At 43.3% G+C, this 16,150-nt stretch overlaps 3 protein-coding genes across 3 annotated transcripts in view; all 3 read left to right on the top strand.

Annotated features, from left to right (window-relative positions):
* LOC107499055 (histone H3) overlaps positions 1-5,056 on the top strand; it is a 34,361-nt gene extending 29,305 nt beyond the window's left edge. The window contains exon 2 of the mRNA XM_036234956.1: positions 4,662-5,056. The gene's annotated coding sequence lies outside the window, so the exon portion shown is untranslated. The remainder of the gene's footprint in view (positions 1-4,661) is intronic.
* On the top strand, positions 4,234-5,070 carry LOC118612892 (histone H3). Its single transcript, XM_036234955.1, has one exon. It carries the CDS (start codon positions 4,250-4,252, stop codon positions 4,658-4,660), a length of 411 nt encoding a protein of 136 aa, XP_036090848.1. The 5' UTR covers positions 4,234-4,249; the 3' UTR covers positions 4,661-5,070.
* A 683-nt stretch (positions 5,071-5,753) lies between these two features.
* Positions 5,754-8,734, top strand: LOC107504600 (histone H2B type 2-F). The gene is made up of 2 exons (XM_036234959.1): positions 5,754-6,306; positions 8,575-8,734. Exon 1 carries the CDS (start codon positions 5,825-5,827, stop codon positions 6,203-6,205), a length of 381 nt encoding a protein of 126 aa, XP_036090852.1. The 5' UTR covers positions 5,754-5,824; the 3' UTR covers positions 6,206-6,306; positions 8,575-8,734.
* Positions 8,735-16,150: the final 7,416 nt, after the last annotated feature.

A 16,150-nucleotide genomic window follows, 5' to 3' on the forward strand; every position in this document is an offset into this window, starting at 1 on the left:
TGTGGCAGTTTAGGACATCCCACCCCAAACTATGCTGCTTTGGTATATTGATTATTTTGAGTCATATGCACTCGAAAAACAGCAAGTGCCGGGATGGGCTTTCTTTGAACTCCCCTCATATACCTAGAAAGATCCACCAAAAGGAACTCAATTACATGGGCCTAAGGATTCAACTGACATAAGACTGATTGAAAGGAACAAAGCATACAAATTGTAATGTTTTTTTATGTGTACACAGGAGTCTTCAAAAGGAAAATGGAGACCTGAAGAGCCTGTTATGTCCGAACGTTTATATGTACCTTTTAAAACATCAATACATTCTGGGGCTTGGACTAGGGACAGTAAATTATGGAACAACGGCTAGAATATATTTGAGGAAACTCATGGAAGGTAAGGGTTACTTTAATAGGCTGGTTTCTGCAGATTCATTTTCGCATTGACTCTCTGTTTCTGAAAAGTATGTTCACTTCCTGGTATGAGAGGGAACTTTTCGAATGGGAAATTTTATGAGCTGCTTTTTAGGTAAAAGGAGCAGGTCAGAGAGCCCTTCCTGTACCTGCCATTTCTCAAATGCCTTCGGCTCAAAATCAATATACCAAAGTGGCATATTTGGGGGTGGCATGTTCTGCACCCCCTCAAATTCTTAACTGCTGTAGGGGAGGCAAAATATTTCTTCTGTCTTCTTAAGATTTTTGGTTGGGCCTGAGAATTAAATTGGCATAAGACAGATTAACAGGAGAAAGAATATGGATTTATTTAGTGTAAGGAAAGGAAGACTCCAAGAAGCAGTTATCAAGTTGGACGTATACACTGAATTGGACAAAGAGTAGTAAACCAGGAAAATGTAACAAGACAGAAAGGCTCAGGTTAGAGCATTAATGGTAGAAAAGTGACCAGGAAGATAGGGTTAGTTTAACAATGTTTGTTTGTATGGACTACTCTGAGCTTTGATGCCCCACCCTTGGTGATGGCAATGTTATTTTCCTCCTTATAAAAGGGGGCATCTTTTACAGGGAAGTTTTATCTCCTGTTTTTAGGAAGAAAAGGGAGGTTGGACAGTCCTCTTGCACTTGCAATTTTCCAAGTGCCTTTCACTCAAACTAATCCTTATCCCAAAATGGCATGTTTTAGGTGCAGTATACCTGCCATTGATTGGGGTTCAGGGCATGATACCCCAAAACATGTTATATTAGCATATAAAATATTTTAAGCTTGTTTTCTCAATGACAGAAGCAAGTAGGCCATTTTGACTTTCCCTGGGACCTTCTCTCCCGAAACAGGTCATTAAACCATCTTGTGAGAGATGCCCTCTGTGTGCCGAGGAAAGAATTCTTATCTTTACAGAAAAAGGGACACACAGGCCTTGCTATTCCCCCCAGGTTACTATACTCACCTCAAGCTCCTTAACCTGTCACATTTCTACATAACTGCCCACTCTTCATTAAACCTAGCATAAAAATACTCAGGTCTCACTGTTTCTTTGGATCTTCATTTCATTATGAAGGTTGCTATGTCATGTAAAACTTACATTAAATAAATTTGTGTATTTTTCTCCTGTTAGTCCTTGTCAGTTTAATTTTCAGAACCAGCCAGGGACCCTAACAGGGTCGAGAAAATCTTTCTCTCCTATACTACCCTTCACTATATTGTACAGGCAGCAGTGTTAAGGACAGGCAGAAAACCGAGAGTTTTTATCCAATGAGCAGGATTTTGAGGGAATGAATTTAATCTCAGAATGGGGTAAGGAAAGAAGTTCTAAATCCTATGGTTTCTCAGTCTGGTCCAGGGCTACAAGCCACTCAGGATGAAAGGGATTCAGGCATATGGCCTGACCAACCCACAAACCAAAGATCACGTCTTATATTGGTGGTACCTGAAATCCTAGGGATACTTGAAGTTAAAGATTAAACGCAAACTATCTTCCTGGGACATATAATTTTAATTTGGTCCATTACTTTTGTATTAAAAACAAATACATGCACATATAAAACATTACAACCCTAATAATTCACTTCTTAACATTTTCCTCTGCTGGCTCATTTCCTATGGTTAATTTTAAGCTTCTAGTGCCTGTTTCTTTCCCTCCCTCACAGAACCAAATAATGAAATTGCAGTGTTCATTTTTGAAACTGCAGATTCTCATTATTTCTGGTGAAAGAAACTTCAGAAATATTAGGAGAAAAATATCCCCGCTTCCCCACAGCTGCAGCAAAGCAGGGGTTCTTCTGCATTATAAACTTACTTCTGATACAATGATGTATTGAGAAACTGAAATATCACCCCTCTAGCATCCAATGTGGAGACTGGGTGAAACCGAAGTAATAGGAATCTGAATTCTGTTATTAAAAGTGACTTTGAAGGCAACCATGCATTACGAACTGTTATAGTCCGAGAAATGTTACCTATGACTTAAACTTTACTCTTCTGATTGATTATTGTGTCTAATTTATAATTAATATTTAAATTGACATCTCTTTTCTGAGAAGTAGAAATTCTCATACAATTTTTTTATTAAGCCAGAGGAAGACTCTTGAAATGTTCTTATTCTCTATGTTATAAAGGTAACATAGACTCCATGATTGTTGGATTCAATATGAATATGTAGCCTGAGAATCTTTTTTCTTATTTAAATGAACACTTCCATACATCATGGCTAAGAGTACATACATTAAAAAAAAAAAAAAAAAGTAAAAACCCCCAAACATTGCAAAGAAACGTGGCGCTTGGGTAGGCTGCTTTGGGCGGTCATCCAGATCCCATAGGTCGTTTCTTCTTCTGCTTGGAATACTTCAGTGGATAAGTTTGAGAAACACTGATTTGATTTTGTTTTAAAATGTACCCCAAATCTGATGAAACTGGAAATCCATTACAATTTCATCCTTTTGCTTTAGCATATCATGCAGGCCTTGTTACTTATCTAGAACAAGCCATAATTTCTTTGCAACTCAGTTGCTTTATCTGTGAAACGAGGAAAATAACATCTACTTCACAGCTGGGATTAAATGAGGTAGTGTATATAGAAGAATTTTTAAATACTGAGTAGTGTAAGGCATTATTATAAAACCACCACAGTAAAGAGGAACAGCTGTTCACATCAGGCACAGTTTTACATGCCATTTTAGATCTTTTCTCTAGAGAGATTTCTGCTGCCCAAGGGAACTCTTGAAGATATGAAGATAAGAAATTTCTATATTGTTTAGTGTTCCGAAAATCCCCTCAAAATCACTTATTTTATTTTAACTTCAACAAGATCATAATTCAAATTGACACCATCAAAGTAAATTTTAAGCTTTTGGGGCCTACTTCTGTTCTCAGGTTTGAGGTTTTATAAAGTTTGCATGCAATGCTTTCAATAAAATAAGCATACGTTTAAAAGTTTTATATTAACTATTACAACTTGAAGCATTGATAACCTTACATAACTGTTTTATGACATGCAGTTTTCCGAGCAATACTTCAAAGCATGTGAAATAACTAAAAGGCAAAGGATCAATTTTCTTATAAAGATATGAAACGTTTAAGCATTAGAAAACACCTATCGAAGGACATATGCTAGCAACTCAGTAATCGATGAATAATTTATTTGCTTTGAATCTATTCACCATTTGTAAAGGAGAAATTAGGGTTTCCGGTCTTACCTTCCTTGCCTTAGAAGCCTTTCATCTAGGATCTAATTGGCCATCAATAGGTTGAGGAGGGAACCCTATTTCAGGGAGAAAAGCCCACAGAAAGGAAGAAGGCTCTAACTCTCCACGTAGGAACAGGTCAGCACACCACTGAGTTGAATCTCGAAGTTAGATAAACCTATAACTTAAAAGTTTACTATCATAACGCACTTAGCACAGGGTCAGACGCTAAATAAATCTGAGCTATGCGAAAGGAGCTAAGTAACTTGTAACTGGAAATAATAGGCTGAAACCTAGCTCATGTTTGTACTTCTAAGTAACCTGTTAAAATATAAATCTCAAGCATACAAAAATACTTTGTAAATTGCTTACAAGAGTTACACCAACTTAAAGGAAAGGTCTTCAAAAACCCTCCAGTGATCTATAAGATTACAGAAAAGCATGGGAAAGGGGGAGTAATAAAGGAAGAGATTAGCATAACAATCCTGTCTCCAATAAATAGGATTGAATTCTAGCCAATGAGATAACAATTCTGGAAATTCCTAGTTTTTCTGGCCCAATCAAGACAAAGCTATGTCTATAAATAAGGCTGCGTAGGGTTCACGATATGAAAGACCCACATCATGGCTCGTACAAAGCAGACTGCTCGTAAGTCGACCGGTGGCAAGGCCCCGCGCAAACAGCTGGCCACCAAGGCGGCCCGCAAGAGCGCGCCGGCCACGGGCGGCGTCAAGAAGCCGCACCGCTACCGGCCGGGCACGGTGGCGCTGCGCGAGATCCGCCGCTACCAGAAGTCCACGGAGCTGCTGATCCGCAAGCTGCCCTTCCAGCGCCTGGTGCGCGAGATCGCGCAGGACTTCAAGACCGACTTGCGCTTCCAGAGCTCGGCCGTCATGGCCCTGCAGGAGGCTAGCGAGGCGTACCTGGTGGGGCTGTTCGAGGACACCAACCTGTGCGCCATCCACGCCAAGCGCGTCACCATCATGCCCAAGGACATCCAGCTGGCGCGCCGCATCCGCGGGGAGCGGGCTTGAAGCACACCATCTTAAGCAGACTACCTTAAAGGCTCTTTTCAGAGCCACCCACGTTTTCATGAAGAGCAGCTGTACTACTTTGCTTTTCAGTTCACGTTAATTCTACTACACTGGTGTCGGTACACGGGTGGAGGGGAGTTAGCACGTGGTGCCCGAGGGGGTTATGAAATCCCAATGATCGAGGCTAAATGAGAAAGCGGAGGCCAAGTTAGATAGTTTTGGTCAACTCAGCTTTCACGTCCTAGTTTAAATCTTGATTTAAAAGTACAGGGCGCCAACCTTACGGTTTCTGCTGAAAAATATGCAAGAGGACGAAATCTCCCTTTATCAGTCGTTTGTAACGTTCTGAGGTGATACTACAAACCATAAACACAAATCTGAATAAAGAAACTGACACTTTTTGAAGGTCGTTGATAACTTGGGATGATAACCCGTTTTCGACTCGATTTCAGTTACTGCAACTAAACCGGATGTTGTATAAAATTCTCGATCCCCAAGTAGTTCGCCTGGATTCCAACTGATGAAAGGAATGGGCATAACAGGCATTGTGCTGAGTCATGAGATGTGTAAGATTCCAAGGCCGGGGCGGGGATGCGGCAAATTCCTTTTTAAAAATTAAGCCTTTTCCGGGCTTGTGCTTACAAATCCAATTTCTATTTTAGCATAATACAGACAGCACAAACAAATGGGAACTTCCGGGAAATAAGTACCTGGAGTCTAAAAATGTGAGCTGAGGAATGTTTCCAAAGTCAAAATAAAGTTTCACAAAGTACACAGCAAAACGATGCAAAAATAGGAGAAGTTAACTTATCTTTGGCTGGCGCTTCAGTCTCTTCTGTATACAAATCTACAATTCGAAGTGAAAATAACAGAAGATCCCCAAACCGTTGAAACTATCACTTTACATAATTTACTGGTTAGTGTGAAATGGGACATTTTGATTGGCTAATAAGATTTCTGTTCTAATGACCACTAAGGGGCCAAGCAGAATCTTATTTACATGGGCTCCACCTCCATGACGACACTGCTGGGTGTTAACCAATAAAAATTTAGCACTTCGCCAGTCTTTATTTGCATACAGTCTCTATAAATAGCGTGGCACCAACTACGCTGCCTATAGTTGCGGTCATTTTTTACTGGGTTTTGCTGTTTCTTTGTGTGAAAATGCCAGATCCAGCAAAATCCGCTCCAGCTCCCAAGAAGGGCTCCAAAAAAGCTGTCACGAAAGTGCAGAAGAAGGATGGGAAGAAGCGTAAGCGCAGCCGGAAGGAGAGTTATTCCGTCTATGTGTACAAAGTCCTGAAGCAGGTTCATCCTGACACCGGTATCTCATCCAAGGCCATGGGCATCATGAATTCTTTCGTCAACGACATCTTTGAGCGCATCGCAGGCGAGGCGTCTCGGCTCGCGCATTACAACAAGCGCTCGACCATCACGTCCCGGGAGATCCAGACCGCCGTGCGCCTGCTGCTTCCTGGCGAGCTGGCCAAGCACGCCGTGTCCGAGGGCACCAAGGCCGTCACCAAGTACACCAGCTCGAAGTAAGGGCACGTAAGGAACGCGATAAAACAGCTACTTTACCCCAAAGGCTCTTTTCAGAGCCACTTCAGTTATCGAAGAAGGCGGCTGTAAACACTTGAAAGGTGGTAAGTTTCTGTTTAGGTGGGGTGATCTCATTGTCACAAATATATTCGGACCTATGACTAGGCTGGAATTGAAAGGTTTCTCCGGCTGCTCAAATTCAAAACCTGTAGCACACTGGTGCCACCTGGTGGTGCCGTCCTAGCTAGTGGAAGTGTTTAGTTATGTACTACCTAATTCCAAGGGGTCCTTAATGGAGGCCAGGTACACGTAATCGAGAATAAAGGTTTGACACCCTTATGTAACGTTAGCGTGTGAGGAGAGCTATCTGTCCACTATCTGCCCCTAAGTGTCTGCGGACCCCTTCAATAAGCAAGCTGGAGTATGTTTTTCCTAGCATGTGGATAGAAATCCCTCAGTTCCCCACTCCCCACTAATGTTTTAATATACATGTTTTTAACGAACTCGTAATTGTTACAAGCTTTTCAATAAAGTCACATGCTTCAGTTTATAGGCATACCCAGAAGTCCAGGTCTAGCCATCTTGCCCTGCTTTTCCTGTCCAGAAACAAACATGTTTTGTCCCCCACTGCATGGGATATTTGGCAATATCCAGAGACATTCTTGATTGTCATTACTTGGGGAGAGGTGTCATCTAGTGGGTAGAGGCTAGGGATGCTGCTAAATACCCTATAATACATAGGCAGCCTCCATAACTAAATCACCTGGTCTATAACATCGCCCCTTGTGCAGAGAGACTCAGAGCCCAAAGGCTTCAGGGTTTGATCCTCATTTCTGTCAAACCTTCCCTCAGTCCTGCTCAGCCAATGTTGCTCTTGGTGAAAGCTGAGCAATACACAGACTTTAACCGTTTACTCCACAGGAAAATTATCTCCAGGGCAAGAACCTTGTCTTAGTTCCGCCACTAACTTTACTGGTTATAAGAACCACGTTGGGGCTTGCAAAACATTTCCAGCTGCCTCGCTTGAAGTTTTCTGATGAGGTGGTGAATGGGGAGGTAGTTTTTAGTGGTCTCAGGTGGTTTTCTTTTTTAAAAATATGTTTTGGGAGCATGATAAAAGGCCAATTAACATGTAGGATGAATGTTTAAGGACCTCTTGCATAACTCAAGCCTAATCCTGACAAAGGCTGGTGGATGTTTTTTCCAAAGGAAAAATCTTAGTTTCCAATTTACTTGAGAGTCAAACTTCAAAAATAAACCATTCTTGATAAATTTAGGAGAATATACATGACAGCTTTGTGCTTAAAATGGATTTTATATATAATGTATAATGTAGGAGTTCAAATTTACATCCAGTTAAAAGTTGCGCAGAATGGGCTGTAATGATTTATTTCACTAACAAATTAGGATTCTCAGTGAGTCATCTTTTCCTGGCAACTATTAGACAAGAGGCCAGGGTAAGATGACGCAACTGAGAATCTAAATTTTCCAGTGAAAAAAAAAAATATTACACAGCACATTTTATGGTAAAAAAATTTACTGAGTATGCAAGGCAGCCAGGGTGGTCTGACACCCAGTCAAGCCATCAGAGAATATGGCTGGTCTCTGCCTAGGATCCTGTAGTCCAGGGGCTCTCCTCTCCCTGAGGACTAGGAATTAACGTTTCTCACAGTTTTTTGAAGTTGTTACATTGTCACTTGGCTCACCTAATCAGAAGCTATTGTTAATTATCCATTAGGATTAAACCTCAACTCCCGAAACTAAAAGCCTACCATCTGGCCGAAATTTACCTTCTTCAATTCCTCATTTTCCCGTCTTCCAGTTTAGCCGAAATGTTCTACTGTCCCATAATGCATCTCAAATTTCTCTTCTTTTGTGTTTTTGTTATATCATTCTCTTAAGTAGTAGTACTCTCAGTTGTTCTCTAGGCTATTCAAACCCTAACAACCTCTGAGTTCTTTAAACTCTTGCTCAAATCTCACTCTGTAAAACCGTCCCATCCATCCAAGTCTAGGTCACAGGTGAGTTTTTCTCCTTTTAACTCAAGGCTCTGTTCCTTGCACAATGAATTCACGATTAACTGTGTGGCTTTGTGAACTGTGCAGGCTTGTTCCTTAATTTTTCCATTGTTTTTTATTTTCTTGTGTTTGTCTTCTACTAGAGGGCAGTCCCCTCACCTCCTTTTTAAACTTCTTGGGTTCTTTCACAGAGGCCATCCCAGTGCCTATTATAAAAAAGCTTTTCAATGAAAGTTTGCTGACTGAGTGCCCAGACCATAAAACACAAGTAAATTGATCTAAGGATGGTAGGTTTAAGTATTTCAATAAGCTTTTTTTCTGCAGTTTTTCCTAATTCTTTGCTTCTTTAACCAGGAATGCTCTTTTAATTGCCCTTATTAGTTATCGACCCAATTAAGATTCAGAATTCCTGAGAAGGGCAGATAAAGTACTGTACTGGACAGCTTCCCTTCAGCCAGTGGATGTAGAGGGATGTGCATTCCAGCAGACAAAAAAAAAAAAAAAAAAAAAAAAAGAGTGTAGTATCAAGAAACTTTGAATATCAGATCCAGAACGCAAGCATTGTAAAAGTAGAAGTGGGATTGGCCTGCATCAAGTCCAATGTCATCCAGATTGGTTAAGTCATCTTTTCAAGGATTGGTGAATGGATTGTAGTATGTATAGAAACCTAAAAGATGACAATTCGATCTTCTGCAATGACTGTTAGACAAATATCTCACTTTTAAAATGGGTGCATTTCTCAAAAGTGACCTTAAAACCAAGCAGGCTCGTGGAGACAGAACACCTGGTCTGTAGTCTTAGCTCCACTTTGTCAGTAGTATGATTAAGGTAAGTATTTGAATCTTCTGTTTCAGTTTCCTCCTCTTTAAATCAGAGATAATAGTAATGCTAACTTCGTGATGCTTTTGTGAAGGGTAAATGAGTAAATGCATATTCAAAAATGCTTAGTTTAATGTTTGACGCTTAATAAACACTTCAAATTTTAGTTGGTGCTGATAGTAGAGAAGACCTGTTGACTGCTATGCAAGTTTTTTCATCTCTAATGTACCACAGAAAATACTGACCAATTCAAGATAGTATACTGAACACATGTCGCATTCTTCCCCTTGAGAAAGAGAGGAGGCATCTGAAAAAATGCAGAGGAAAGGGTCTGCAGAAATAATCGACTCAGCTGGTTAAAACTGCTCTCCTCACATTCTGCCCAGTGCTCTTCAGCTAACGTTTTCCCATAGCTACCTCTCCCACCTCAAGGACTCTGTTGATTCACAGCTTGCTATCCAACTAATGTTCTTCCCCTGTAGCTGTGTAGGAATAACAAGACTGTGTAAAACTGCTTGTTATGTTACAATTAGAGCTCAGCCTTTAGATAACAATCCGCTGAGCAGGTCCCATCTCTCTGTTCAAGAATCCTGTAATGGTGCTGATAACGCCAAGGTCGCGGGTGCTACAAAACAAATGACCTGTAAGACCAGTGGTCTAGAAATTCCCTCCCCACTTGCGGCCCCCACACCTGAAGCTCCCCCTCCCATCCTGAGTCACGAAGCACATGTGAAACTTCAAAGGAATCACGTGCCCCTTGCATGGGCACTGCAAGGGTATATAAGCTGTAAGAAATCTAGCCAAGGAGAGATTGTGCTTTGGGTCTGTTGAATACCCAAAGCTCTCCACCAGCATTAAATTCGTCTTCCTCTAACAAAGTTGTCTGAATGTCTAATTTCCACCGTTGGGTGTCGCTTCCTATAACACCATCTTCCACCTCAAATTCTTAGAAATGACAGAAAATTGACAAAAAAAGATGGTAAAGTAAGAGTGAAGAGTACAAGAAAAATTAACTAGAGATCTTGGGAATTTAAAATTTGGTTGTTGACACAAGAATTCAGGACTAAATCCAGAACAGAATAGGTATAGCTAGGAGAAAATACAGGAGCTGAAAGATGAAGCCCAGAAATCCCACCTACAATGCCATATAAAAGGATACAAAAATAAAAAATAAGAAAAATGTCAAGTGATGGAGATGATAGATTTGGATGTTATAAATGCCTCTCTCCTCTCTTCAAGGCTTTTTTCTGCCCTTCCAGGAGAATTGGGCCTCAAAGTCACAGCCAGACTCCAGATGATTGCTGTTCACTGGAGATCATGTCATTGCTTCCTCAAAATTAAATTATCTTCTCAAGAGGGCAATTCACTGGGGAAATTTATTTCTCCAGAATATGCGAACCAATTGTTTCTAGTGTTTCTTAGAGATTTTCTATCTCCATTAACTCACATAACATGTTTGAGAATCTCACCCTTTATTTAACACACACTTCCTTCTCCACAATTTCTTTTCTATCCTCATTCTAAGGGTTAAGGAGCTAATATGTGTTTAGTATGATATGGAGATGAAAGGGAAATGAGCTTCTTACCCTTTTGGGGGTTTTACCCCATATTTAGAAACAAACCAAGAAATGAGGAATAAAGGAAGGACAGCAAACAATTGTATCGGTTCTCATTTTAACTGCCACTGTGCATTAAAATGCAAGTACTTACGAGGGCCAGATTTTCAAATTCCTAGCATTTTTTGACATCCTGCTTTCCATTGCCAAGCTTAATATGCAGCTCTCTTAGGGGTTTTGAGTTTTTACACTATTATAGCATAAAATGCATTCCGAATGCATTCCAAATGTGACCACTTCTCAACACCTCCACTACCACCACGGCAGTCCAAGCTACCATTCTCTCTCATCCGGGTTCCTGTTTTCCTTTGCTCCCACTGTTGTCTCCTTACTGCCTCTGGGGTCTGTCTGCAACTAGGCCTGGTGGCACTGAGGACTGTCAAACCTCTTCCAGCTAGTTGCTTGGAATCCAAAGCAGGTCTGGCCATCTTTGGCTTCTCCGCAGGAAAATGCCTGAGTTCAGAAGGCACTGAGGTGTCTCCCACCTGAGTGTGGGAGGGAGCCAGGAAAGACCCAGAATGGACCCGACTTGTCTTGTTTTACCCCAAACCAGTCGATCCACTACGGAGATTCTTTTTCAGATTAGGAACCCCCTGAGTTTTCTGAATGAGCCTGGACTCTCGAAGAAACTCCCGTGGTCTTAGAATGTTTTGGGGTTCTTCTCCCTTGAGAGCCTGGAAGAAGAGAAACAGCCCTCCCTGCCCCCCCGCTCCCACTGAGCCACTGTCCTCACAAGCAGTTGCGTGTTCTCCCTGTCCACGCTGAGGTGTAGTGCTTATCTGGAAGCCCTAGGGATTACAGGGTGGGCCCCACAACCTCCCAGCTGAAGCCTCGGTAGGTCCAACAGACCCCGGTATTGACCGTGCTGAGTCTGAGGACGGAGACGGAACACCTCACCTCCCTCCCCAAACCCACCCGCCCGCTGCATCGGTCCCCTCCAGGGCCTCGTTCTCAGTCCTGGAAACTCTTTTGTCATCCCGAGGGCGAAGCCCCGCGGCTCCCCAGTGCGTTTCGGAGCAGCCCCTGCCACCCGCAAGCTGCTTCCGCCGCCGGGGGTCCCTTCCTGGCTCCGATGGCGGTGGAACCAGCGGGGAGGTGGGTCTGTGCTGGACTGGACGACGGCCTCCGGCCGCCTCCTTCCCGGCAGCCTCCCCCAGGCCCCCACCCGGCCCGCGACTTCGTCGCCCCGCCCGGGGGCCGGCGGAGGCCGCGGCGCAGCGCTCAGGCCCGCGCTCGGCGCCTCCCAGCAGCCCCTGCGCGAGGCGGCGGCCGCGGCTGCAGCGTCCACAGGTCGCCACCGGGTGGCGCCGCCGCGCCCGCTCGGCCATCGCCTTGGGCTTCGCGCGAGGCTGCCCGCCGCTGTGACTCGGCCGACTCGGGAGCCGGCTCCTCACACCTGCCGGCCCCGATTAACAATGACGGCGCGTCGGAGGGGGCCGCCCACGAGTTGGGTGCTCGCCCAGGTACCGGGGGGAATCGGACACGCGCGACCCCTTCCCCTCCTCCACCCGCACTGCTGATGCCGCCGACGCACTCTTTCGGCTCTGGGGAAGCAAAAAACTCTCGGGTTTTAGGGGAGGTTGCGGAAAGCGTGCCCCCGTTAGCTTCGCGCAGCCGGGTCCCCACACAAGCGCGACGGCGGCCTCCGTGGCGAGCTCAGGTCGCAGTGTGCACAGGTGGCCACGGCGTGGCGCCAGCGGCCTGCCGCGGGACGCGCTGGGAGCACAGGGCCTGGGCGAGTCCAAGAGCTACGGCAGTGGCCTATCCCTCTGGGAGCCTGGTTCCAGCCCCTAGTTAAGTATGGAGCTAGAAAAAAAAAATGTGTTAGTGACCTTGTTAAGTAGCTGGATTACAATAGAATCTACTAATATCCCAGTTAGGAACAGAGAAATGACATATGACAAGCAGATTTGCAACCAAGTCAAAATATAAACACTATAGATTTACAGCATTCAGTACTTTTTTTGTGGGGGGTGGGCAAAAATCAATAAAACGATTTCTTTTAAATTTTTCGAGAAAATATAAAACACCAAGTTACCTTCGATGTTATTATTTTTACTTGACAGTGACCCCTAACCTGTGCTGATACAGCCAGATTCACAGATGACTAGATGAGGTACAGAGGTGTGCATAAATTTGTTGCCTAAATGAAATAAAGCACAGTTATCAATATTTCTTACTTACACTCTCTTTGCCTTTCTCTCATATAGGACTCTCTCAGGAGCCAAGCACTTTCTGATGATAAAGAAGAGGCAAGTTCTTTAAATGAAAATTGTCATAAATTCTGCTGTACTTACGATATACTAGGATTCAGAACATCTCACCATAGGCCAAAAATATACATTTCTAACACAGCTTTGCCCCTAACACCCGTAAGATAGGCACAAAAACTTACCTCTGGTTTAGAGTGTGGTTTAGACTGGCTTTGTCTCTTTGGCACACTGAGATATTTTTTAAATCCCCAGGGCAATGTATCATGATTGAGGAAGAGTAAGAAATATGCCTTTCTTTTGTAAACTGGGAGAAGGATATACGGGAAAGAGTAGGTGGAAAAGGAGAACCAGCTTCAGACATTTACAGCAGTCACGTTCTTAGCACAGCGTAATGTATGAGTCCATATGGAAGCTGACGATTGAGAGTCTGATTCCCACTCCTGCACTTTCTCCAATGTGAAGTTGGTGGCATGGTTAAATACTATGCAGTGTAGGCATCCGTGCCTGAGGATCAGACACTTCATAAGCCCTGGGAAAGTGTGCCATCTGACGCCCCATGGGCAGGAAAGACAAACTCATACCTGGAGTACGTGTGAATTCCTGTAAGAAAAAATTGATGGCCCTTCTGGGATGGAAGGGGCCCAGTGTAGTTTACGTGATACCAAATGGCTGGTTGGTATCCTCAAGGTGTATATTATCAGAGGCTCAGCATTGGTTTCTGTTGTTGGCAGGTTGAACATTTGGTGGAATCAGTAGCTACATCAGCCTTGGTGTGTGGGAGTCCATGATATTGGGCTCATATGTAGTCTCTACGTCTACCACTGTAGCTAGTCCACTTACATTTCCATTATGCTTAGCACCTCCTACTCGGGTGATGTTCTCTGCTTAACATGTGGTACAAAGATTTTCGCACTTCATGCCCACTCCCACATGCCCACCCACATGCTTCTACCACAGACTTCTTTGTCCTTAACCTTCCCATCTTTCTTCCTCTCAGTTCCTAGATCAGCCAGTCAGGGCTTTTGCCGGAGTCTATATAGTCTAACCTTGGGTGGTTTCTCTTCATGCACGAACTAGGTTCAGCCCCTGAAACCTTGCAAATTGGGATGACTTTACTCACCACTATCTTCAAAGGCCTCCCATGAGTTGCTGTCAGTTTCCAGTTTGCTGCATCATATTGAATCCATACATTGTTGCAAGCTCTGTTCTCCCCTTCAGCTGGTCACAGGGATCCCCATGAAGCCAAAGATGCTGATAGGTGCCAGGGGTGTCTGGGGGTAGCTGCTCATTCAGCTCGCTTGTGCCATCTTGGCCTGCTTGTACTCAAAAGTGCAATTTATCATAAATGGTTGCTGGGCACACTGACTTTATTATGACTTGGTAGACCTGACTATATCTGGCTCATAATGGGCAATTCTGTCCTCATTGTCACTTAGCGATTTTTAAAAAGTCTCTACCAGGGCCCAGCAGCACACCAAGAGTTGTTTATCAAAAGGCATATAATTCTCTGTTGCAGATGGCATAGCTTTGCTCATGAATCATAGGGGGTTGTGTTGTGATTTTCCAGATGGGGCTTCCCACAAATTCTACACAGTATCTTTTCCCACTGCTGATACTTCCAATGCCACAGGATTTGCTGGATTATATGGCCCAAGCGGTAGGGACTTCTTGCATGCCAGCTGACCTACTGAAACCCCCTTTAGTCAGATGGAGGTGGGGGTGGGGGCAAAGGCGTAATGGCCACTGTGATGAGAAAGTATCTTAAGACCGACAAAGTAGGCAACTCCATAGCACATAACAGAATTTATCATAGCGTAATTTACTTACAGGAAGATTGGGTCAGAGCGGAACAGACCACCTGGCGATTCTGTGTAGATTCTTCTCCATTACATATCCCTGTTACTGTACTTTTTAAATAGTGTAGCTCAGGTACTGATGATTGACAAGACAAAGGAACAAAAAAATGCAGTAGCACAAGGGCCATACCTCCTGGTGGTCTTGTGATAGATGATTGTTGTAATCAATACTATCACCAATTTGATATTCATCTTTGTCATGCCATTGCCCTTCTGGCCATTACTAACAAAAACACTTATGACTACATTTTAAGGGGCACAGATAATGATCATCTAGAAAGCTTTGATATGCTTGTTAAGGACAGCGAGACTGGTCAAAAGTCACAGTGAGATTGATCAAAGAAACTTAAAAATGAAATGAAATCAAGGACACAGAGATGAAGTTAATTTTTTCACATCTACATCTATATACCTTTCCCGCTCCAGGTCCTATCAAAGCTGACGGCCTTTCAATGTTATCTGGTATATGAGCCAAAGAAAGATCCTTAGACATGGAATATTCTGCTTCTAAAACCAGAAAAGGCCCACTAACTGCTGTGATTTCTTTGAGGTAGGAATTACAGGATGTAATAATATGGTTTTTATTTTGAGGCGAGGTTCTGGCATGTTCCTGCATACTGGACTTATAAATAGTTTTGGATGTGGCAGTCCCCTGGATCTTTGCAGAATTTACCTCTCACCCTCCGAACCACCAAGTCCTCCAGTGTGCCAGCCACTTCTGGCTCATCTGACCTGATTAACATAATGCCACCAATAGGATGGATTCATATGAAGTTCTGTAGGATGACAAAGGTGAGAATAAGTTAGCTTAGCTCTTGGACAAATCTGTGTATCGTACATTGTACATTCCATGTGAATATAAAACCATTTGTGATTCAGATAGAAAAGAATGCAGCCATCAATTCATTGGTCACATAGCATGTACCTGATGCCATACTAATTTGCTCTAGTTAAGCCACCACATCTGGATTGTAGCTACAACTTGGTTGACCTTGCAGTCATCTCCAGAATCCATCTAGCTTCTACAGGGATCAGGCTGTTTGATCAAATGTAGTCACTAGCCGCATATGGCTATTTAAATTCAAATTAAATAAACGAAATTTAAAATTTCATTCCTCAGTCACACTAGCCATATTCCAAGTGCTTGATAACCACATATGGCTTGTGGTTTTCCAGTCCTGGATGGAATAAAAATTAAGCGGAGTGAGTTTTTTGATATATAGGGACAGTGTCAGGGAGTGACCATCCTGTCCCTGTAGGAAAATGGAAGACCTAGGCACCCACTTGGAGAAAGTATGAGATGGTACCAGGCCTTGATCAGAGCCAGGACCAAGGCTCGGGGAACAGGCATCAGTTTGGGGGACCCTCAAGAACCAGTTCTTGGCAAGGATATATTACAGAAATAAGGGTAGACTGAAATACAAAA

This window comes from Rousettus aegyptiacus, unplaced genomic scaffold, assembly GCF_014176215.1.
Source record: "Rousettus aegyptiacus isolate mRouAeg1 unplaced genomic scaffold, mRouAeg1.p scaffold_m13_p_17, whole genome shotgun sequence".
Lineage (NCBI taxonomy): Eukaryota > Metazoa > Chordata > Mammalia > Chiroptera > Pteropodidae > Rousettus > Rousettus aegyptiacus.